The sequence below is a fragment of the Poecilia reticulata genome, linkage group LG12, assembly GCF_000633615.1.
Source record: "Poecilia reticulata strain Guanapo linkage group LG12, Guppy_female_1.0+MT, whole genome shotgun sequence".
Lineage (NCBI taxonomy): Eukaryota > Metazoa > Chordata > Actinopteri > Cyprinodontiformes > Poeciliidae > Poecilia > Poecilia reticulata.
In genome coordinates this window covers 7,872,450-7,896,748 of record NC_024342.1, presented here as the reverse complement: position 1 = coordinate 7,896,748, position 24,299 = coordinate 7,872,450, and the positions used below count along the sequence as shown (strand labels likewise).

Genomic DNA, 24,299 nt, shown 5'->3' with positions numbered 1-24,299 from the left:
CACATGCAAGAGGTCACGGCCAGCGGCTGATCAATGCAGTCAAATGCTTCTGAAGTTAAGCTAACTCGGTTGAAAATGTTCTATCCTTGGGTTCTGTTGCTATTTTGAAGATGGGGGAACAAAAATAGGGAAAAAGGAAGTGTGAAAAGCAGCAAAATGGGCAGGGGGAGCCAGAGGTTGCCCACATCACCTTAATGAGGTTTTGACAGAGGAAGGGGAACTAAAAAAAGGCTCTTCTGTCACATCGTTATATTTGCTTCATGTTGTTGTTTTTCCATCATGAGCAGCGTTTTGTGTTATTTGTGAATGCACCGAGTTTGAATGACATTGAAATCGGACCAGTCCCGCTCAATGTATTTATTTAAAATTTTTAGACATTTATAAATAAATTTAGCATTTTGCAGAGTTGTCCTTTCTTGAAAGTACTCTGCTACTTGATGGATTTCAAGAATGTTTTGCTTATTATACATCTTTCTTTGAGAGAGAAAATAATCTTCTAGTGACAACGTTAATTATTGACTGTTAGGAATTTGGAAGAAGACATCAGTACAGATTGTTTTCATTATTTAAATATAAAAACAATTCTTTCTGGGGTCAATTTTTAGACCATTTTCCATCCATAAGTGCTTCACTTGTAAATGTTGGCTGGGCAGTAGTTGCTGACATAACCTAGTGCAGCCCAATCTGATCAGCTAAATCTAAAAGATGATCCATTTCTATAATAATTTGCTAATGAATCACCATGAAACCTCGAGATACTGCTCCTCTCTCAACTGTTTCATCTGAAGAACACCACCAGCATTTTCCTCCAGACAACAGAAACACAATTTCGTTTTCTCAGACTTTCTAATGGCATGTATGAAACAATAAACACATCTCTGTCTTGTTAAGACCTGCTCATTTTAGTTGGCACCGTTTCACCAAACACAGAGCAGCAAGACAAGCCATTCGAAGGTCGTACAATTGGCTACTGACGAATAATTACATCTATGATAAGTCAGTCTGAACTTTAGGTGATACTCAACTCGTAAAATGTCTGACAACCACCAAAGTGCTTCAAACCATCAACTGACATTGTGATATGAGCTGTTATGCTTCAGCATTTTTAGTGGTTTTCTCAGGAGTCTGGTGGCTGTAAACAAAAAATCCCTTTGCCTCCCAAGAGCCAACGTGATATCACAACCCGTTTTTTTGAGACTATTCAAGGATGTAGTTTCTCAACCTTTTTTGGGTCAGAGCCCCACCAGCCTTTATTAAAGTCCCTCACCGCCCCCCACCAAAGAATTTCTAGGCTACTTTGCACTAACTATTATTTTATTTAATATGACTATCACTATTGTAGATGTTTTGATTTTTATGCTTGTTTTTGTATTTATCATAAAAAATAATTTCCCAGAGATCATTAAATATTCCACAAAATTACCAGATAAAAGATGTTCAACATGCCAGTTTAAACTTTGATCTATTTGCAAAACAACTGAGCTCTGCAACATTAAAACATGGATAGAACTGTAACTACATTAATCATAACTCTTCTTCTTTTCTGTGTTTCTGTGAGTTTGTGGTGGTGCAGCTCTGTGCTGCCTTCAGGAGAATGGGACATCAGAGTATCATCCATAAAATTTCACCCACATGGCATTTATTGTGCAAACCAGAGCTTTCAGTGGAAAAACAAAAGTTCCAGATCCTTTTAATGCCATACAAATATGAGACAGAAACATGGATTATATCTTTATATAAACCTGTCTATTGATTTATAGATTAATAGTTTTACTGGACTGCGACAGACTGGTGTCCTGTCCAGGGTGTACCCCGCCGCTCGCCTGGAACGTTAGCTGGAGATCGGCACCAGCAACCCTCCCCACCCCACAAGGGTGTAAAGAAAATGGATGGATGGATGGATGGATGGATGGATGGATGGATGGATGGATGGATGGATGGATGGATGGATGGATGGATGGATGGATGGATGGATGGATAATTTTACTGGACAGAAATTACAAAGAACAAATCTGGTTCTAAATCAAATCCTAATGAGTCAAATTGAAAGTGTCATGGAGTCATCAGCCTCATGACATTAACACTGACATGAAAACTAATATTGAAGAAATGAATATATCAAATCTAATTAAAAACATAAATAAGTGATAAGTTCTTTACTGTTATGGTCTGTAAGATATATTTATTTTCAGTACTAGATATGGTCTCAACAAACCCATGGCACTTCAACAATATTATTTTACCTTTCTCACTCATCACCTGCTGCGCCGCCTAATCGTCATGTGTTTCACATCATGTGTTGATTTTTCACTGTTCAGTGTCGGATTCTCTGTTTTTATGCCATAATTCACATCTAGTTTGTCGCTCTGTTTTATGTCCCGCTTCTCCTGTTTCAGAGTTTTGCGCAATGTGCATGTCGTTTTGTTTATTTATTTTTTAAGCCCCTAAGGTGGAGGGCAGTCGGGAAACGTATCAATGGGGAAAAAGGCAAACTGACATAAACCTTTTAAAACAACGGAAACAATTTCGGTATTCTNGATGGATGGATGGATGGATGGATGGATGGATGGATGGATGGATGGATGGATGGATGGATGGATGGATGGATGGATGGATGGATGGATGGATGGATAATTTTACTGGACAGAAATTACAAAGAACAAATCTGGTTCTAAATCAAATCCTAATGAGTCAAATTGAAAGTGTCATGGAGTCATCAGCCTCATGACATTAACACTGACATGAAAACTAATATTGAAGAAATGAATATATCAAATCTAATTAAAAACATAAATAAGTGATAAGTTCTTTACTGTTATGGTCTGTAAGATATATTTATTTTCAGTACTAGATATGGTCTCAACAAACCCATGGCACTTCAACAATATTATTTTACCTTTCTCACTCATCACCTGCTGCGCCGCCTAATCGTCATGTGTTTCACATCATGTGTTGATTTTTCACTGTTCAGTGTCGGATTCTCTGTTTTTATGCCATAATTCACATCTAGTTTGTCGCTCTGTTTTATGTCCCGCTTCTCCTGTTTCAGAGTTTTGCGCAATGTGCATGTCGTTTTGTTTATTTATTTTTTAAGCCCCTAAGGTGGAGGGCAGTCGGGAAACGTATCAATGGGGAAAAAGGCAAACTGACATAAACCTTTTAAAACAACGGAAACAATTTCGGTATTCTKATTATTGAAATTTAAAAGTGCTGTGTTGTTCTATCACCCCCGTTTCATACCGGACCACTTACAGCACCGTGTTAACTCTATAAAATGAACGCTCTCTATCCTGGTGTCACTCATGGAGGGATTTTGTTATTTAAATGGGTTCATTTTTCAGAGGGATACAAAGTGAGGGTATCGTTATTTTAATAATAACATGTTTTTAAGAGCGATTTTCTGTTGTCCTTCCATGGGGGGAAGGGGGCAGCTTTCAAATGGAAATAAACCACTTTTTAATATAAGATGCTGCTTTGACATGATCACAGCACTGCCAAAACATATGTACAACAATCCTCAATAAAACATAAAATATTTGAAAATCAGACACCAGACAAAGTGAATCACAGCAACGTCATCAGCCGGTGTAACGCTGAACTGATGCGGTGAAGCTACCAGTAGCAGGAGCGGAGCTGCGCGAAGAAGCTAACAGAAGCTAACAAACACTGAATARAAGAAGAGCTGCCATCGATACAGTTGCAGCCAAGCATGATTTAATGTTACACAATACAATTTTACCAAGATGCTCAAAGTCTAAACTGGCATTATTGTGCATTTAAGGTGTAAAGTTTACCTTCTACAAAATGGCCCCCAAAGGCATCCCAGCACCCCCCTTTTGTAAAAATTTCCGCCAGCGCCCCCTGCCGTACTCTGAACGCCCCCTGGGGGCGTTCAGAGGACGGCATTAGCGTTCTCAACATTAGCGCTGAGAACCGCTAATGTAGTCGGAAAGCAGCTTCGATTATCTATTTGGTAGATTTGAGCAAACTTGACAAGCATGTTCCAGACACATTTAAGATTCACATTTGTTTCTGCTCATCTTAGCTGAGCTCACAACTTCAAAAACTCTTTTTCCTGTCAGTACTTTTTATTCCCTTTCCTTTTTCTTTCACTGTTGAACATATACCTTTAAAGCAAATTTATGAACTCCCAGGTTTCACATCATTTTCTTTGCTCAACTGGAACCTTTTCAACTCACACAGATGTTAAAGAAACTTCAAAAAGCTGCCTCGGCGAATGTGTCTTGAAATTCTGCATCTGACCAAAAATCTGTTAGCTGCAGAATATAACTAATTCATTTTTTTTTTCTGTGCACTATTAATGAAAACATGTTTACGTTACATAACTTTGTAGCTTTGTTTTGTTTGAATGATTCTTACTTTTCTGAAGAAGCCTGGTCAATTTTTTTGATTTAGCCTTTCTTTCTTGTATTCAAGCATATCAGAGACCTGCTCATGCTGCCGTGCGTCAGTATTTTAACTATGAAGTTAAAATAGTCACAAATATAGGCAGCCAACATCAAAGCACATCAGACTTTTTCAGTGTAAGTAGCACAGTACTTCACGGGCATGAATAGATATATGCGTGAATACTCACAGTCTTTTAAAAAAAACAAAAAAAAAGGCGGGGAGACTGCTGTAAGTGCTTTATTTAGTCACTTTTAGCCATGCTTTACATTGCCCACCCCTTTCAGATTCAACCTCAAGAGGCTGCCATTAATTCAGCACAACATTCTCAAGGCTTCATCAATGTTAATCAGAACTAAACATAACATTAGCTTTACTCCGACTCCTTTGAAAGGACTAAAAGCCATGCATGCACAAGCATGGCTGTAGGATGTTTATCTGTGTAAAAATGTGTGCAGATGAGCAGATTTAGAGGCAACAAGTTTTGAATGTTCTGAATAACATTTGAAGAAGTGCATTAGAATATCACGTGCAACAATTCAGTCATTTGATTAAAGTTTAAACTTTGATCCAAACAAGGGAAGAAAGTAGTGATTATTTAAGTGATTGATATTCTTTAAATGTGAGAGGTTCAACACAGACTAAAACAATCTGGGAAGCCCACATTTTGATGGAATAATATTGTTAGCTGCTAAAAGGAAAACATCAGACACACTGCATTCTTCTGTGACATTATAGAAAAAAATGATAATAGTACAAAAAATAACCTCCACAAGTCTGGATCGTCCCTGGGTACACTTTGCAGGAACCATGAATTTGCGATGTTAATTAGGTCAAGTCATCATACATCTTACACTCTAGTCATACGTAAAGCAGTGACAAAAGAGTGTATTTTTTTATACAGCGAGTAAGCATCTTTCTTTAACTTTTTATATTCAAAGGAAAATACGTGCTCAGCCAGAATATGAAGTGTCTGCTCACCTGCAAGGCCAGACTTTGGTCAAAGTTGTAGGCGCTGGGCCGACCTTCCAGGGTAGAAAAAGCCACATTTCCTCCAGTGAGAGGGGAGATATCACTGAACTCGTCTGTACATACTGCGGTCCTTTCATCTTCTCCGGGGCGAATGTAACCTTTGGTGTTCCTCCTATACGTCTTCCCGCATGACGCGCTGTAATACTGGTAAGGCAACCAGGGTCCATCCTTCTCTGTACGCTTGTATATGGCAAAGCTCTCTGGCCGGCTGGTGTGGAACTTCAAGCGTATGTATGTTATCTCAAAGGCTTTGCCTGTGGAAAACAAAACAAAAAAAAGAAAAACATGATCACTTTTCAATGAAATCAGAACAATCAGCAGTTTCCTGCTTATTTGGTAGATTTGTGGAGGGGGGGGGGGGGGGGAGTTTCTATAGTTAGGTGTTTGATTAGTCAACACTCTGGAGTTACAGTTTAGGGCCAAAGAGCAAAGGGGAAAAAAAACTATTTGGAGTAAATAATTACTTTTTAAATATTACAATAATTGAGCAATTGAATAAAAAAACGGATTCACAAAATGTTGCTAGATTTGCATTTTTACTATTTTGGAGCAATTGAAGCAATTAAAGGATGGTTTTCTCTTAGAAAACCATCCTTTAATTAACAGGTTTGTTTTTCCTTCAGGTTAGTTCAGTTTTCTCTTCCTTCAATTCTGTGGAATAAACACCGGCACTGATTCATCCGAATGCTCTTATTATTGCTGTAGAAAACTTGGGAAAGAATCCGGGGAGACACCGGAATATGAAAACACTCAGAAATAAGAGGATTGACTGGGCAGACACAAACTGAAATCACATTGAGACCAGGCAGAGGAATAACTTGCGGAAACTCTCTTAACAGGCTTCTTTGGAGCACGCCTGGGTGTTTTCATCTACATCGTTAGATACTAAGCTCTGCACACTGATGGAGGGGACGCTGTCCGCTGCTGCAGCCGTAATGACATCTGTTGCTGTACTCCGCCAAGTCGGAACTTGGCACACTCGCGTCTTGTCTTTCTAGAAACCTTTAATGGTATCTTTCGACTTGGAGCTCTGAGATCATTTAGCTTTCATTTATTTCCCCGCATGAGGTGAGCTCAACCCCGCTGTGGCAAAAAAAACCCCCAAAGAAACACAGCAGATGAAATAGATGCTGGGTATCTGTGATGGCAAGCAGAGTAATTGCAATGGGTATTGGCATGTTACTGTGGTTATCACTTCGCCATTCTTGGTTAAAGTTTGTGATCTAATGTAGCTATTTGCTGATATGAAAAAGAGCGTGCATTTGTTGGTTTACACAGGCATAGAAGTGAAAGGTTGCAGTTACTGAAAGCTATTTAAAATCAGCTTTTCTCGACCCTGGTGGCCAACCCCGCCTCCTCAAAAAGAGGCCAAACATACTGTTAACACTTTCTCCACACATTAAAAAAAGAATATTTCACTAAGATGATAAAAAGAAGAAAAATGGTGTATTTAACTTCATCATGCGCTACTTCTATCCTGCCATAAGTGGGTCTGTGATAGCTGGATATGAGCCAACTCTCTGGTGGCCCTGCAGAGATAAGTGGGTAGTGAAATAAATGGATGATTGTAATTAACATGCTGGATATTAAAGCAAGTACTTCCTGAACACTTATTTCCTCCTCCAAAGCCACACCAGTAGGTAAAAGCAGCATTCCAAGACAAACGTTGTGGACAAATTTGGAATGAAACGTTTGAAAGACATGCAGGTGTCTTTTAGCACATGTTTGCAAAAATGATCTGGCAGCAAATTAGTCTTGTTTCATGGTGTTTACGCAACGCCTGCTTCTCAGTGGAAGTGCTTAAAAACACCTTCTGTGATAATAAGACTTTTCAGGCTAAAGCGGTTTGGAGAATTACCATTACATTTGCAGACAAGTACTGATGAAGGTAGTACAATCTAAAAAAAACTGCAATTGCCATAATTTTGCTGATAACATGATACTGATATTTATTATAATCTAATCCCCTCCACTTTCTGTTAGCTCATTTCAGCCACTAAAAAAATTAAAAAGTGTGGGCATCAGGGGTGGTGAAAGCCTGTCAGGCCAAAAATAGTATTGGCACACAGAGCATGAATGCATCACATTTGAGATGCAATATCCTACCAAATACTGCATCCAAGCCGACCTTTGCAAATGTGATATTATGCACGTTGACACTGCAGTGATGACTACGGTTTGACATACTGTGCAGGTTCAACATTGACAACACAACACACACCGGAAGACAGCTTGTTGTATGATCAATGTAAGATGCAAAATTCTGAAATCCCATTCCTGCACACAGGTATGAAAGAAAAATGATTAAAAATCCAAAAACTGCAAAGAAGCTGAAACCCTGAACCTTGACACAGAAATACATCAAAGTTATGTTGGGACTTTAGCAAACTGACTATAAAGAGTAAAGGGTTAAGTCACATAATTAGCCCCTCTGTTTGACCTGTTCTGAGTCAAACACAGCTGCACTTGTCTGCCCCGACTCAGACTAAACCCTCTTGAGTACGGGAAACTATCTGAAATTTGTTTATTATTTGAGCTAAAAGTTTTGTGTTACCAAACAAGCTGGCTGGGTGGATTTATCAACTCATGCCAAATGCAAAGTCCAATCAAACAACTTGCTTTTACTTGTGGATGCACTTCACAGATGTAAACCCCGTGATCTAGCTGTGAAAGCGCCATGCCCCGATGCGGCAGACTTCTTTTTATCAATGCTTTAAATCAGAGACAGGATGTTGCTTTTCTTTGACGTTCCTAAAATGAGAACCAGCTGTAGACATCAATGTGCTCTGACAGAATGTGTGTTTGTGTGGGTCTCTCTCTCTCAACAAGTCTTTGTGGGAAAAACCTGACCCCAATTCCTTACCAGCAAAGCAGAATTTTCTCCCACCCCCCACACCCCCACGTCTCCTTCCTCATTATGTTTTGTTTACTCCCCCTGAAGCTGCCCTAATCCTGCACCCCCACCCACACCCCCCCGGCTGCCACCTCTTTTTTCCCCGCTCTCTCTTCACAGACCCAGTCTGACCTGTCTGCTGCATGTGCCTCTGCATCCTGCTGCTCTGTTTATCATCCCAACATTTGCCTGTATTCCCCTCACAGAGATCTTATTTTGTTTGGACAGGCAAAGGAAAACAGTAAGGAGATGGCACCCCCCACCAGCAGCCCAGATGGACTACAAAAGGATACCACACACATAATTCAGAGATATTGAGTTACGTGATGTTATGCGTTCCGAATCAGATTCCATTTAAGGCGGAAACGTGAAAGGCGGAGAGTTTAGTGGAGCACATGCTTGGTGGGAGCAAAAGGTCAATTTAGTCTATAGGAGACAGACATGTGGGTGTTGGAACTGTTTGAATAACAAACTCTCAAGACAAGGAGGATTCTTTTGTAGCTGCAGCAATGTCCATTCTCTCCTTGGAACAAAAATAACGCTATAAACAGTGTCTCTAAACACGACCAGACATCTGCTTGCTATTGAAAATCAATAGTTTTCCTATGATCGAGGCACTTCTTACTTTTCAGTACACGTGATGCAAGCATTCCTCTGTGGTCAGAGCGCTGACATTTTCACAGTCTACAACCATGTTGTTGCTTTGAAGTGCAGCTGTTTGACAGCTTCGGTTGTTCATCCTGCGGCGAACGCAGGAAGACATTTTGACATATAAAGACAGTTTATAATTCTGAGCAGAAGTAACCATTCCTGACAAACATATAGGATGGGGGCTGTGTGCAATTAAGGTTTTGCACAATAATAATTGTGATTGCAAAGAGGTGTCCCCAAGTCTGCAGAGCTTCACTGCATTTTGAAATTAACAATACCTTCTATGCTGCCGGCAGATGAGTTGGACCTCATGTTTCCCTGTCATGCTTCTACTGCATGTTTTTCTTCCAATAATCCAGATTGTTGCATCGTTCAAGATGTCATTGGGAGAAATGGAAGTGGTGCGACAGGACTGCAAATTTATCATGTCATGACAATCCAACATTAGAAGTGTATGGAATCAAACCTGAATGAGCTCATTAACTGCACACACTTGCAAAAGTTTCATGAGCTTCCATTTGGTCTCTGCTTTCTCAAGTCTATACAATCAATACTAGAACATGTCTTGCTTCCTTGTGCTGTCAGGCTTTATGGAGATGCCAATTTCATTTTCCAGCAGGACTTTGAAGCTGCCCAAACTGCCAAAGGTACCAAAGGCTGGTTTGGTTACCACAATGTTATTGTGCCTGATTGGCCAGCAAACTTCCCTGACCTGAACCCCGTTGTTGGGGTACCATCAAGATGAAGATGAGAGATACCAGACCCAATAACAAAGATGACCTGAAAGGTCAACCTGGGCTTCGACTACACCTCAACAGAGCAATATTGATGCTCCAATTGATGCAAAGATGCCCAAGTATTAACTGCATAAAAATGAACTTGTCAGAACCCAGATTTTTTTAAAAATACAAATTTTAGTGGATCTTATGAAATATATACATTTTCGGATTTATTGTCTGTAAGCCATAATCATAAAAAAATACAATTCATATAGGTTTGAAATATTTTCCTCTTCTTTTATTAAAAGAAGAGTAAAATTTACATTTAATAAAATGTAAATGTTATTAAATTTACATAGTATGAGTTTTGCTTTCTGAAATAAGTAACACAAATATTGAACTTTTTCCTGATGTTCTAATTTTCTAAGCTTTACCTGTATTATTGAGCTGTACAGCCTGTAGTCTAAGGTGAAAACTCAGTATGCAACCTGACAGTGACCCACACCTTGTTCCTTCTGCCTCAGGATAGAAAACATCATGCCCAAACAATAAATGGATGAGCATCCAGTCCTACTTTGGGAAGCATATCTGAAAACTTTATTTCCTCTATAACTAATTCACTTTTGCAGCAGTTTGTAATGACCTAAAACACTACATTAACAGACTGTCAGATATAAACTGATTAACTCCAAAAATTGTTCATGTTCCAAAAATGTATGGTCTAGTACAGCAATGATCCTCCAAAGAAAGCAGGGGGAGAAAAGCACATCAAGTACCTATAAATACTCTTCTATCAATCCTTAGTGACTTCTCTGATGAACTCTGTAGGTTAATTTGACACAAGCATCTTGTGCTGGTAGCAGCCTGCCAGTGGCAGAAATGCCAATGCTCACCTCTATTGATTACTCAGCAAATGGAAGGCCAAGGTGTAGGTGTGTTTGCCCTGTGAGCTCTTTGTTTTTCTGAGTCTGCTTATTTGCTGGACTCTTCACTGGCAGGATCTACCCACCACTGACAAGTCAGCTTCATGAGCTGGGGAATAGGTGTTGGTGACTATCAGAGGAAAACTTTGTGAAATGAACTTAAATTACAAAACCCAAGCATTGACCTGGCACTCTTTAGGTGTGCTCCTAGTTTTGGAATATGGTGCTAATTTAGAGGGATATTCAAGGAAAAATGAACAAAACAAAACAAAAAAGAAAACTCTTTTTCTACTACACATTAGCAGTTTGATTCAATTTGTAAAAAAGCAGTAATTACATTTTGGGTAGGTCAGCTTAGAGCCCAAGATTTCTCTTGTTGATGAGAGATTGCTGTAATCACACAAACCCATGGAAATGAGTGAATAAAATTGATTTACATTAGGTTTGCAGAAACTTTTGCATCATAGACCATTACAGTTAGGCTAAAGTTATAACACTGGTTAGCTAATGATTTAAGCAGCTTTCCACAGCACGGTATTGTGACTGGAATGTCATTGGATCAAACATGATTAATACAAAAAAAGGACAAAGAAACTTGCAATACAAATGGACACATTGCACAGGTTTATTAATATATTAATAGCAGAATTAATTGAGCAGTAAAGTGGTCTGTAGTTTCATACTTGCAATTTTGCCAACGCAATGAGAATGAGAGTGCAACACCCTACCTATTGATCTACCCCCCCATTTCTCCTGCTTCTGTGAACAAGACCCCAAGATAATTAAGCCCCATTTACAGGCCTCCGCTCTTCAGTAAAACAGAAATGTTTTTAATGAGATTCAGCTGTATGTCTGTCACAGTATCTCACACCGGAACATTTTGAAACCAGGTCCAAGAGAGTCATTTTTTGGGAATGCCACCAGATGCGAAGACTACTGGGTTTTTCTAATGCATGCGCTACATAACCTGTTCAGTTTAACAAAGTCTGATAAGAAATGCGTTCAATGAACTCTTGGTTCATTGGAAACTTGGTGAATTGTTTCCTAAATAAGGTGGAAGCTGAGGGTTATAACCGAAAGCTCGTTTAGATGACATGCACCATACAGTGACAAGTACAGAGAATTCAAGGTGTGTGAGGTCTTGTCTAAACGTATTGTAATAATTTTCCATAGTCTACATGAAAATACCAGCAGTTTCCAGACAGCAATCTCATGTAAACATAAGTTTTAAATTCCTCCTCCTGGGACATTGCTGGAAAAGGTACTCTACTGTTTTCCACCTGAAGACCATGGTCTCAGATTTGGAGGTGCTGATTGTCATCCTGACTGCTTTGCACCCAGTTGCAAACTCTTCTAATGAAAGCTAGACATCATGGTCCAATGAAGCCGACAGAACCACATCTGCAAAAAGTTGATAACAGATCCTAAAGCCACCAAGAAACGTCCCTTCAATATCTTGTCTGCACCTAGAAGTTATGTCCATAAAAGGTTATGAACAGAATCAATGACAAAAGGCAACCTTCCCTGTTCCTGTTGAAGAAAAGCATCCCGACTGCATGGTGCCTTCATAATTGAGCATGTTCCACTTTAACTATCAGCATAAATCATTCCCACAGCAAGACAGCTGAGACTGAATTGCAAACAGGTGGACTTAAGTTACCTATTATATTTAAGTTATTTCTAATAGCAATTAGTTGCTTTGGCGTTTGTTTGGGGTTGTGAGAAAATAAGTGCTTCATTGCAAATGCATTTTACATTATTCAGAATGATTCCTCCCAGAACAATTATGAAAACCGTTATTTTTCTCCCGCTGCTCAATAGTTTTCACATGTGTTGATCAATAATGGTCAAATCTTGACTTAAAATCGTGTAAAATTACAATGTATATAAAAAAAAAAGATCAAGGGATTGGAACAATGTTGCAAGGCAAGCTGAAATCAATGAACTGGATCAGTGCTTGACCCAAATTGGGCTGTTTTTAATCTTGCAGTTTTTATTGAGTGTAAGGAAAGTTTCCTGAAAGTGATGGAAAAAATTTGCATAAACTGAAATGACAGTGGACTTACTTTGGATGTCCCAGGCTATGGAAAAAAATGACTTTGGCTGAGGGGAGGTAATGACATTTCTTTCCCTCAAACATGTAGCTTATGAATTCCAAATGCATTTAATGGAATGGGATGGCTAGCATTAATTTGTTCCCTTCCAGTCATCAAGACCTGTTTAAACCACTTTTGAAAGATTTCAGGGGTAAAAAAAATAAAATAAATAATGATAGTGTATATTGTAAAAGCACAGATAGTTGTAACTGCTAGATTGTGGTATAGTGGTGACAGGCAAATCATACAGCAGACATGCTTAAGGCTTCACGTTTGATCAGATTTGTCCCCGAAGTTCTAATCATCTCTTTGGGACTAACACCTTTGCTCAGTTTGAAATGTGGTCTGAATGAAGACCGCATGAATCAAGGGTCATTCATGTTTTATTATCCACACTGCAAAAGTGCTGTCTTTGATAATCTGTCATGAATCCAACAGAATTCTCGTTTGATAAAATGAATTTCAAGTCTAGCTCATGTCTGGACGCGAGATTGTTTTATGGAGATGAGTCTAGACTAAATTGTGCAAATCGTCTGTTGTTCAGAACATGTGTTTTAAATTGTCCATTTCCCTCCCTTCCCCCCATGGGCATGCAGAAAACAAAAATAATGCCTTTCAAAGAAAGGAAAAGTGAAAAGTTAATGGCATGTCAAGTTGCGAATATATGAGAAGAAAAAAAATAAGGCAACATTCTCTTCACTGGAAAAAACCCCAAATATAATCTGCCGAGCACTTTTAATGATAAAAGACATTACATGCTGTAGGCAGTCATTCTGCTGAATCAGGCCACAAACACCATTAGCTGAGGAAAGTATGACTACTAAAAATCAGATTGTGCAGTTGCTCTTACCAAGGTGAAGGGTAAGGTTGACAGAATTGGGGTACTGTATGCCATAGTACATGGACTGGCTTTGCCACCATGTGGGCTCCTCATTCCTGTTAAAGTCTGTCAGGAGGCTGGCGTTGTGGTTCAGCTCAGGGTCTGATGCATCACAGTAGTGACACGAGCGCGTTGAGCCGGTCTGCATGCAGTAGTCCTCAGGTGGAGAACCACACACGTTTGACACCACCACCGTGCGATTGAAGGCAACGTTCTCAAACTTGGGCATGCAACGGCTGGAGGCCCCCTTCTCATCATAACAGGTGTCCATTGCGGCCCAAACCGGACCGCAGTGGTGCAGGAGATGAGAAAAGACAAGAGCCAGCATAGGCGAACTCAAAGCGAAAGCTGCAGCCATGTCTATGATTGCTTTGAACTTTCGCACTCACACTTCAGTTTTGAAGTTGCAAACACAAAGATCCAAACTTCAAGTGGGAAAAGTAATCCAACATCAAGAGAATGAGTCCAGTCCTAAGTCCTCTTTGTCTGCTTTCTATGTTTTTCCTCTGCCGAGTCTCCAACATGTGTTTTCCTTCTGTAGAGTGGAATGAAGTTTATGCAAGGACCCCCTTACTTTAGGAGCAAGCTGGAGACAGAGGAGGGACGGGGGTGGGGGCTGATGGATTCAAAAAGACCTTTGAAACTTCTCCCCCTGCTGGGTAATTTGAAAACTGCACCGCCTAGAGACTCAGCTGAGAGAAGCTGATATACGTCTTGAAAAGAGACTTTGTCACCTCTGGGCTTTGAGATGTTGCATAGCAAAGCACCGCTCCTCGACTCGTATAGAGACACACACCTCAGTGATTGGAGAATAATACTTGATACTTGGCCCAGCAGCAGCACATACTGTTAAACAGGGGCGGATCTACTGGGGTGGCATGGGGTGGCAGTTGCCACCCCAAACCAGAGCCTTGCCACCGCTGTTGCCACCCCAGCTAGCGACAATTAATTCAATAAAGTTATGGCAAATCGGACGCATAAAACTCTTTTTTCCGACAACACTGAATGTAACAAAATGTAACCTGACACCTACTGGTGAGTAGCGGGAAGTGCGAGAGAAGGACAGAGCGCGAGGCAGCAGCATTGATATGGATGGATATAAATTACTGGACTGGACATTACGTGACTTATCGTGCGCCACACATACGCCATTGCTGTCCATTGAGTCAACATTATGGGTGGTCAGGAAATACCACAGTCACGCAAAGAATCTGAAAATGGACGCAATATTTAGCGGTTAATTCAACCCTATGAATTAGATAACAAGTGCTTCAGATTTAACAGGTGAGGAAAACGTTTTAATTTAAAGAAAACATTGAACAAGTGAGCAGTGGGTCAGGTATGCTAGCCTAACTGTTGCTAGCCTGCTACTGACTTTAACATGTGCTGCGCAGTTCGGTGTGTTTTGGTTCAATTAGCACTAAAACAGGTCAACCCGCCCACCAAGTCATCAGTAGAGCAGCTGTTTAAATCAGCTAATCAACCACCGCTGTGCTCAGGCGAAAACTTATTAATAATCACAATATAGACATCAAGCCTGACAGCATAATGTAACAGACTGAATGTTATGTTTTAGTGTTTTTGCTACTTTTTTGTGTGGGAAATGTTTGTTTTTTACGTTGATTCCCCTGATCGCTGCAATTCCTAACAACAAGCGACAAAAACTGAAATAGAAATAGAAATTTGCCCCTTCTTGCATCTTGACAGAACTATCAGAAACAGTACTGTTTATAGATTTGTAACACGGAGAACTTATCAAACATCAGTTTTCTAATCTTTACATATCTAATAACAAATGATGGCGCTACTAATATTTTTGTGACAGATTTCTCCTTGTCCTGCATTGGGATAAAATGGTTTTCTAGACATAACTCAATGAATCACATAGCGACTAATAGGCGCTGTCCAGTCCAGTAATACACATCAATTAGCAGGAGTATGAAAGACATAAAAATAACTAACTACCATATTAAGAAATTGTATTTAAGCCTCGGTGCTACATGAAGCTCATTTAAACAATGCAAGTTAAAACAATATTTTGTGTGTGTTATATACTGCCACCCCTGAAAATATCCCTGCCCCCCTCTTGCCACCTCATAAATATTTTTTCTAGATCCGCCCCTGCTGGCAAAATGTAATGTAATTACAACAATTCAGAAGTGGAAAATTAGCAGTTCTGAAACTGTTGGGATTATTTCACCAGACATAGATCATCTCTTATCCAGGAAAAGAGATATGCCTTGCAAAAAAACTGATCTTTATTCACCACAAACCTCACACATTTGTTTTGTGGGTGTTATTTGATAGACTAACAAAATGTATAAAATTGCTTCTGTAATTCCAACACATTAGCTTTTTGATTCAGTTTCAGAATCACCCTGTGTTTGGCTTTCCCCCCCATCGACTCTGATGAACTTCCTGCCCCTGCTGAAGAAAAGAACCCCAGATCCAAAACATGATGCTTGTGTTTCCTGGTGTTGTCAGAGTGTTGCGTAGGGTTCACTCACATGGACTGGGAGTTACCTATACTCACATTTGATATTAAAGAGCTGAATCTCCAGAGAATGTAAAGGCTAGTCTTCAGATTTTCTGCTCCACTGCATGTCCGAAGCCTTCATGAATGTCCAGTTGCAGCCACGGTATGAGCTGCATGTATTTTGGCAGGCAGAGAGATAATTCAAGGTGATGCTGTGAGCAGATTTTGCTAAAACAATTAGCGGAATTAACCACGGCAGCAAGAACTTGGCATTGTATTAAATATTGAATCACTTAGTTTTTTTTCAGACCTTTACATCTAATGAAACCAGACACATTGTGGTTTGAAATACATTAATAATGTTATTTAAACATCATAAATAATGAAGTATTGTCCTTAGCAAAAGTATTATACACTTTCACGACGGTAATAATGTGACAAAAATAGTTTAAACACTGCAAAAATAGATCAACAGAGATAATTTTTCAAATGGTTACATATGGGGAGATGCCATAGTGAGTCCAAAACAAACAAACAAAAACAAAAAACAAATGGAAATCTTTCATTTGCACACCGAGCAGATTTTTCATGACTTAGTTGCGTTTGTAGTGAATAGTAATCTGCCCAACAAAATGTGAGTAACTGATTACATTGAACTGCTATCTGATTCACATCAGTCTGTTAGATTCACTTTTGGTTTCTAATATACTGCAAATAGAGATGCAAACTTTGTGTCTGTGTCTCATGCGTTTTATTATACTTGAAATAAAATTACGCACAGTAGGTAGAGGATCCAGAAGTAAGAGTTACATTTTGTAAAACTCCAAGTATATATATTTTTTTCAAAAAGTTACTCAAGTAGTGCAACTGAGTAAACTAGTTTCTATACATTTCTGCTGATACCAACATAAAAACCCCACAATAATACAAAATAACAGCTGTGTGTGACTAATTTTTGCCTTGTGGTTTCTTTTTTAAATTGTTGCAGATTATTGCAGTTCTTTTACCAATTGCATGTCGTAGGTTATTTTGCATTTTGCTTTCAAATTTCGGTTTACAATAGAGGTTCAGATAGTGACATCTGGTTTGATTACAGCACGTTTCTACACCTTCAAACATTGAGGTTTTTTTCTCCCTTTCCACATGCTGCGCGTATTGACGCTGCTCTGCTGGTAAATTGATTAAGATGTTCCATCTGTTTGCTTGTGATTTGGCTGTTTGCATGTGTTTAAGCTGCAGTAAGTGGAGCTCTCTTGACTACCGCAGGTGGAAGAAAGACGGGCAGGTAGAGTGCGCAGATGCATTTAGATGCCGCACATTTATGATCCCAGTGGGATTTACTGCAAAGTCTTTCCCATATCTCCTTGTGATTGCTTTGAGTTATTGCGGCTCTGTCAGCACTCAGGCAGGGACATTGTAAAGAGGACGGCATCAATTTGCAATGAAATCCTCTTCTGGATTTCGGTAAGAGCATGCTGGGCTTCAAATCTGTTCAGCTGTAAGTGGATCAACCATCATGATGAACAATCTAAGCGATTTTTTTCTTTCCTCTGGTAGAGAGGATTCGGGATTTCATCAATGGAGACAATAGTATTCATAATGCTTAAAGGAGGTGTTATGTATTTTCAAGGAACACAGTGCCATCTTAGAGCAAAATCAAGTGATTATGTTACTTTCAGTTGAAAGAAAAATGCTTTGTACATCAAAATTCAAAGAAATATGACTTGGCATCATAGGCACAACTGATGCCTCGAAAATGGCCTCTGATTTTTTTAAGAATCTCTTTCTAATTCCAACACACCCCCTTCAGCAACCATTCTTAGGAGCTCAGCAGACACACAGTTCTTCAACGTTTTTGCTAATTGCTACAGATAGTTTCCGCTAGCAGTTTCCACTAAGCATAGACAAAAGCTCAGCTGGCCATTGGCGCTCTATGGTGTAGCTTTGGGTAAGTAGGCGATGCATTGTATAAATAAGGCACCCCTTAATGGCTGACAAGAGATTTAAGGTTCAAAGCAGTACTACAGGTATACATTTCATGAGAGAGTGAGATTATAAGTTTTGCATAACACCCCCTTTACATTTAAATTCTCCAACTTGCCATGTTACAACCACAGCAGAATATTCCTTAGGGTCATATTTGATACAACAAAAAACGTGAAGCATAATAGCAAAGATGCAATATAATAAATTTTTCAAATTTATGCCACAAATAAATTTTGAAGAGTGTGGAGCGCATTTGTATTCACTCATGTAGTCTTATACCTCTAAATATAACTCACTGCAATCAATTTCCAACAGAAGTTACTCAATTTGTAAATAAAGTCAAATTCTGTGTAAGCTCTGCCTCAGAGGTTTATTGGAGAACACAGATGAACAAATAGCATCATGAAGACAAATGAAAACAACACCCCCCCCTCCCCCCGACAGGAATAAGGTTTAAAAATATTTCCCTCACTTTAACTATTAGAGCACTTTTCCGTACCGTTTACTGATTAAAAAGTATGACAGCTGCAAACCTCCCTCATTAACCTGCCATGTTCGAGATACATAAATCAGGACAGCTCCTTTTATATCCACAGCAGCTCATTACTGACATGCAAACACCCTGACCACAGCCACTGGTGGAAACCTGTAGCTCAGTAGAAAGTCACAAAAACACTCAGGATGTCTTTCCATCTTCACAAGGACTCTGCCTTGACTTCCATCCATTTATCATTAATCTGTACAGTCTAAACCTGATCCTACATCTAAGCTAAATACAATTCACACTGTAGTCCTAAACCAAACCCTTAACCCAAAAACAGCACTACTTTGTTTGGAGTCCAGGCTTTGGGCCACATAAGGAGCTGTTGGTCCTCACAAAGTAGTATTTGTTGGGAAAAATTGGCTTTACACACACGCTCCAGAACCTTGAATATTTCAGGTTGGAAAATAAAACCAACCAAGAGCTCATCTTAAATCTGGATCGAGTGGTGTTGAGGTTTATCTTCCATAAATACAACAGACCCGGGCATGAAATGAGAACTACAATAGTTCTCATTTCTCATTTCCGAAGTTAGTTTTTGACCTGAATGTTGTTGTTACTTTGCTGTTTCAACACATGAAGCAAATTACTGTTCATTTTGCAGGCCTCTGCAGAACATAGGCATGCTTAGGAGGTAGTTGGACCATATGAATGAGCTGAGTAAAAGCACACACACACATCCAAAGCTGGCGGGACCCTGGCCCTTGAGAACTAGAGCTGGACACCCATGCTTTAGATCAAAGTGCATTCACATCTTAGAATATCCCAGTCAAAGCCTAAATCCCAATGAAATTCTGAAGCAATACTTGAAAACGGATGTTCACAGACATTCTTCTTTCAGTCTGAGACTGAGCTACTTTGCAAACACATTTTGCACAAAAAGCCAGCAGATGCAAATTGCGTATTTCTGCAATTTGCAGACTTTGCTAGGCTCAAAGTACAATGATAGTTGCACTTTTCAGATTCAGGTCAGTTGAAAATAAAGTATTTTCATTCAGTTCAGTTTTGTGTTGGTTTGTGATGTAACGTTTGGGAGTGTAGAATGACAAAATGTGAAAAAAGGTAAAGGCACTTCCCGTGCAATGGCATGAAAACAAGTTAATCTTACATTTAGACTTTGTCAAAACGGATCAGATAGAAGCATAATACAGAACAAAATGGGAAAATTTGATGAATTAGGGTATGTAGGTCTTTTGAATCAGGATGACACTTCAAATTTATTTGCCGAGAACTACTTTTCTGACACTACCTGACATACAATTTTCTGGAGAGTCAAAGTCTGACACACACAAGAAAATCCTGTCAACTGAGGAAGTCTTATCCTCTCCTTCAAAACTGTAGGGAGCATTTGGATTGGATGAATAAAGTCAGCATGTGGCCTGCTGGAACTTAGTGTAAAGTCTGCAAAAGGCTCTAGGGTGTACCATTGCGGGGACCGCCTACTGTTTCTGTAACCATTCAGACAAGTCCTCCTCGTGCTTTTCCTGTGATACAGGAATATAAGTGGAAGATAGACCAGAGATCTAATGCATGAAGCTCCGTTAGTCAGTTTTGTTCAAACTGACTCAGTTTAAAAGTTAAAATGTCAAATACAAAACAGCAGGACATAAATATACATTGTTTACACATGTTTTGCTTTTGTCTGCGTGAGGATGACAGTTTTACTCTGTGGAGTCTGTGCCTTTTCCTCTGGAAATACCCATTCTTGTCACTTTTCTTTTAGCAGAAAAATGATGCACATCACAGTGTCATGATGTAAAGTGATACATCTCCGTTTAGGGCATTTAGCAAAACAGCTATCATTTGCAGCCATCTGGCTGTTCCTGGCGAGTTCAGGCCTCAGTTTGCGCTGTGTTTACCAGAGCACAGCCAGCTCTTTTTGAAAGGCTGCCTATGCGGCTAATCAAACAAAATGTCTGACTGTCATAGCATGTTGGTCCCATTCTTCTCAAAAATCAAAAACTGTATATCAGCCGCCTATTCATTTCAACTGGAGCCTGTTAAAAATTATCAGTCCAGGAGATTTTATCTCATGTGTTTTTGTTCTTCGTTTTCATGCCACATTTTGAATTCCCTTTCGTTTCTCACACACTCCAGTCCTGTTTTCCCCAGTGCGTCACCCCTCTCGCTCTCCTCTCCCTTCTCGCACTGCCACTGATCCTTTAGCCCCCACCTGCCACCTACTCCTTTTATGCTTCAGATTGGTGCAACTGGCTGTCATGATATGAGGCTTGTTGCACAGACACTAGCAGGTTCGGTCCCCTTTTTATGATGACACAGTGTCGCGGCGATAAGCTACACTTTCAAATAGTGATTTGATGTCACAGCTGTCAGCGATTCACTTAGCAATGCAGGCGGCGGCTGCCACAGCCCTGCAGGGAATGCGGTATCTGACAAACTAATGAGCGATGCACAACGACCCTATCTTCCCAAAAAATTCCCAGGCGCTGCACACCTTTATGAAAAAAAAAAAGGCCTTTCGAGCTTGATGTTACTCTTTTGCATTTATGTGTATGAGCTCTGTATGCATAAGGACACGTTTTGGTCACAGCACAAGAGTGCAGAGAATTGCAACGGATCAAACGCTTGTAAGAGTGTAAGTAGATCATTTTCATTGTTGAATTGGAAGAAATGCAAAACATAATATGTACACACACTTGGTATGTATATATTATGGGGAAAATCTATTGATAGTACTGAGGAACTGGTCTTATTTTCTTCAGTGTAACAAATTCAGACATGCTAACACTGCATCATATTGTGTTAATGCCACTTTTACCACTAAGAAGACTTAGTGGTAAAACCTTTTCTTTCAATTGAAGCTATGCGTGTTTAGTGTTTTTGTGTTTGACTATGCTTCTTTAGTTGAAGTTATTGGAAGATCTTTTACAATTAGGTTCATGTACTTTGTTTTTTCAGTGGAGAGTACTACTGGCTTCTTAGCTGGGTCACTTCAGGACAAAACCAGTTGTGGAGCTGTTGCTGCTCTTAACATTGTGCAAGCTTTAAATCTTTCCTTCTCATTATGAAAATGTTGTCAACTTCAAGCTGCTTTCCTCTTAATAGAAAGTACCTCTAACTTCTATATTTGACTCAGACTCACTGATGTGATTATTCCTGAACTCAGTGTGCAGTGCCTATAAAAGAAAAATACTCACCCATTTGGATATTTTACATAATGTGCTGCCTTTACAAATCAAACAATTTGGCTTTGACAGGTTTCACAAAAACCCTTTGATGTCAAAGTGGAAACTGATACAAAATAATTAAACATAAATACTTAGTCATAGGTGTTTGCATAATTATTCAGCCCATTTAAAAGTATTGACCACAAGTGATTGTAGTAAAATGACACAGGTGTGTGGAAGGCCTATTCACCGACTTATCAGTATTCCTGACTACCATTACAGCTTGAAAACCCAAGAAAAATCAGAGAAAATGTTATTTGAGTACTGAACATCTGCTGGAGTTCAGTTAAATCCATTCTCAAGAAATGGAAAGAATTTGACTCATGTCTACGTATCCCTACATCAAGCCGTCTTCATAAATTGACTAACTGTGAAACAAACAAAGAGAATGCTGAGAAAGTACACCTATGAAGGAGTTGTGAGCTTCAGCAAGGTAGGAAAGACTCTGCATACAACAGCTGTTGCCTGGTTTTTCACCAGCCAAAGATCCGCAGGAGAGTGGCCAGGAGAAAGCTGAAGAAAACTGATATCAAGGCTAGTGTAGAGTTTCCCAGTTGGGATGTGGAAGGTAAAGGTAGAAGGTAAAACAAATGCAGCAAAGTACAGAGAAATCCTGGAGTGCAACTTGTTTCCATCTGCAACTGCAGCTTCAGACATTTATTTTCCAGAGAGACAACGACCCGAAGAATCCGGCTAATGCTACACAGAAATGCTTTGACACACCAAGTTCGGTTGGAAAGACTTACAGTGACGTTAACTCTGATGACTAGCATTTTCTCAGTGCAAACACACAAAGGGATTTGTTTTGTTGTGCTATAAGCTGGAGCGGTAGCGTTGGAAGATGTCAAACTGTAAAAAGATTGGAAGATATTGTCACAAACCTAAAAAAGTTTAAAAGCAAACATAATTGTCTCATTTTTTCCTGGTTCTCTGGTAGTTTTTCTACTTCTCTAAAACAAAATCTTTATTTTCCTCCAGCGGTGCTTGTCTGTGGCTGGCTGTATTTAACAAGCTCTAAACCTTTTCACTGTAAATCTACTATTACTGGAGCATGTGGCAGAATTTCCAATTTGGTTGCTGGATGTCCCTCTGTGCTCAGTGGGATTTTTATTTATTTTATTTATTTTTCTTTTTCCACTGAAGTTTTTGAATTCACACTATTTTGATGCATTTGACTGTGCAGAAAGCAGGACACCAAAAATATGTGGCAAGCACAATTTACTTTTTTGTTTTAGTGTAAATTTGGTCTAAATGAAGAAGAAAGGACACTTTCAGTGCTTTGAATGGACAATTTTAATTAATATTTTTTCTTTTTTAGGTTTTTGCGTGTTTATCCTATCCTTTGTTTTACACTTGACTCATTGGTTTCAGTTAAAATGGAGGCTGATGCAGGTCTTGGGCTTGGCTTGTGTAGCAGAAGATGGCGGTGGGACTTTATGAGGTTCAGAGCAAGAAAATAAATAAAAAATATTAAAAATTAACTTTTTGATTACTTTTTTAAAAAGTACTAGAATCATTTGTTCTTTATGAAAAAATATCAGTATATTGTTATCCATCCATTTTCTTTACACCCTTATCCCTTGGTGGGGTCGGGAGGGGTGCTGGTGCCCATCTCCAGCTAATTTTCCGGGCGAGAGGCGGGGTCGTCAGTCTGTCACTGGGCAACACAGAGACACACAGGACAAACAACCATGCGCACACATTCACACCTAAGGGCAATTTACACAGGCCAATTAACCTGACAGTCATGTTTTTGGACTGTGGGAGGAAACCGGAGTACCCAGAGAAAACCCACGCATGCACAGGGAGAACATGCAAACTCCATGCAGAAAGACCGGGGCTGGGAATCGAACCCAAAACCTTCTTGCTGCAAGGCAACAGCTCTACCAACTGCGCCACTGTGCAGCCCGTATATTGTTATTGGTTCCACTAATTCCGATGCTGATGGTAGCGTTAAAAGAATAAATTTTGTTGTTCCGAGGTGAAAGTTTGTATTTGATATTTTTGCCAAAAATTACAAACAATAACAACAAAAAACAAAACAAAACAAAAAAACCCCACACAAATCATTGAGGAAACGGCAACAAATTTGAACATGCAACGGTATTATTACTGGATAAAAGTCAGTGGTAGCTAAAAGGTATATAGAGAAGCAGTATGTGTGCTGCTTGTAGCAGAAGGTTTCCTAAAAAGCGGAACAGCAGAGCCACAGTAACTTTCTGATATGAGGAAAACTATTGTCGAATTAATGTTTTAATGTTGTAAGTGATTACCTTAGCCCTAAATGTTTAGAAAATATATAGTGTAGAAATTGTAGTACAGTTTTTACATTGTCATTACGAAGGAAAGTTTTAATACACGAGTTCTTAACATATTTTTGATGCAAATTGTAGCAATATTATTAACATGGCAGCCCGCTGAAGGAAAATATAGAGTTGCTATGAGTAAAAATAAATTACAACTTTTTCTGAGTCTTTTTACTGAATCAGGAGACCCAAAAGTGGACA

The 24,299-nt window shown here is 39.4% G+C and overlaps 1 protein-coding gene across 1 annotated transcript in view; it reads right to left on the bottom strand.

Annotated features, from left to right (window-relative positions):
* Positions 1 to 14,153, bottom strand: part of lamc3 (laminin, gamma 3) — a 133,663-nt gene extending 119,510 nt beyond the window's left edge. Inside the window, exons 1-2 of the mRNA XM_008423622.2 lie at positions 13,572 to 14,153; positions 5,389 to 5,693 (exon numbers count right to left, since the gene is read on the bottom strand). Coding sequence (XP_008421844.1) covers positions 5,389 to 5,693; positions 13,572 to 13,959 — 693 coding nt within the window. The 5' untranslated portion in view covers positions 13,960 to 14,153. The remainder of the gene's footprint in view (positions 1 to 5,388; positions 5,694 to 13,571) is intronic.
* Positions 14,154 to 24,299: the final 10,146 nt, after the last annotated feature.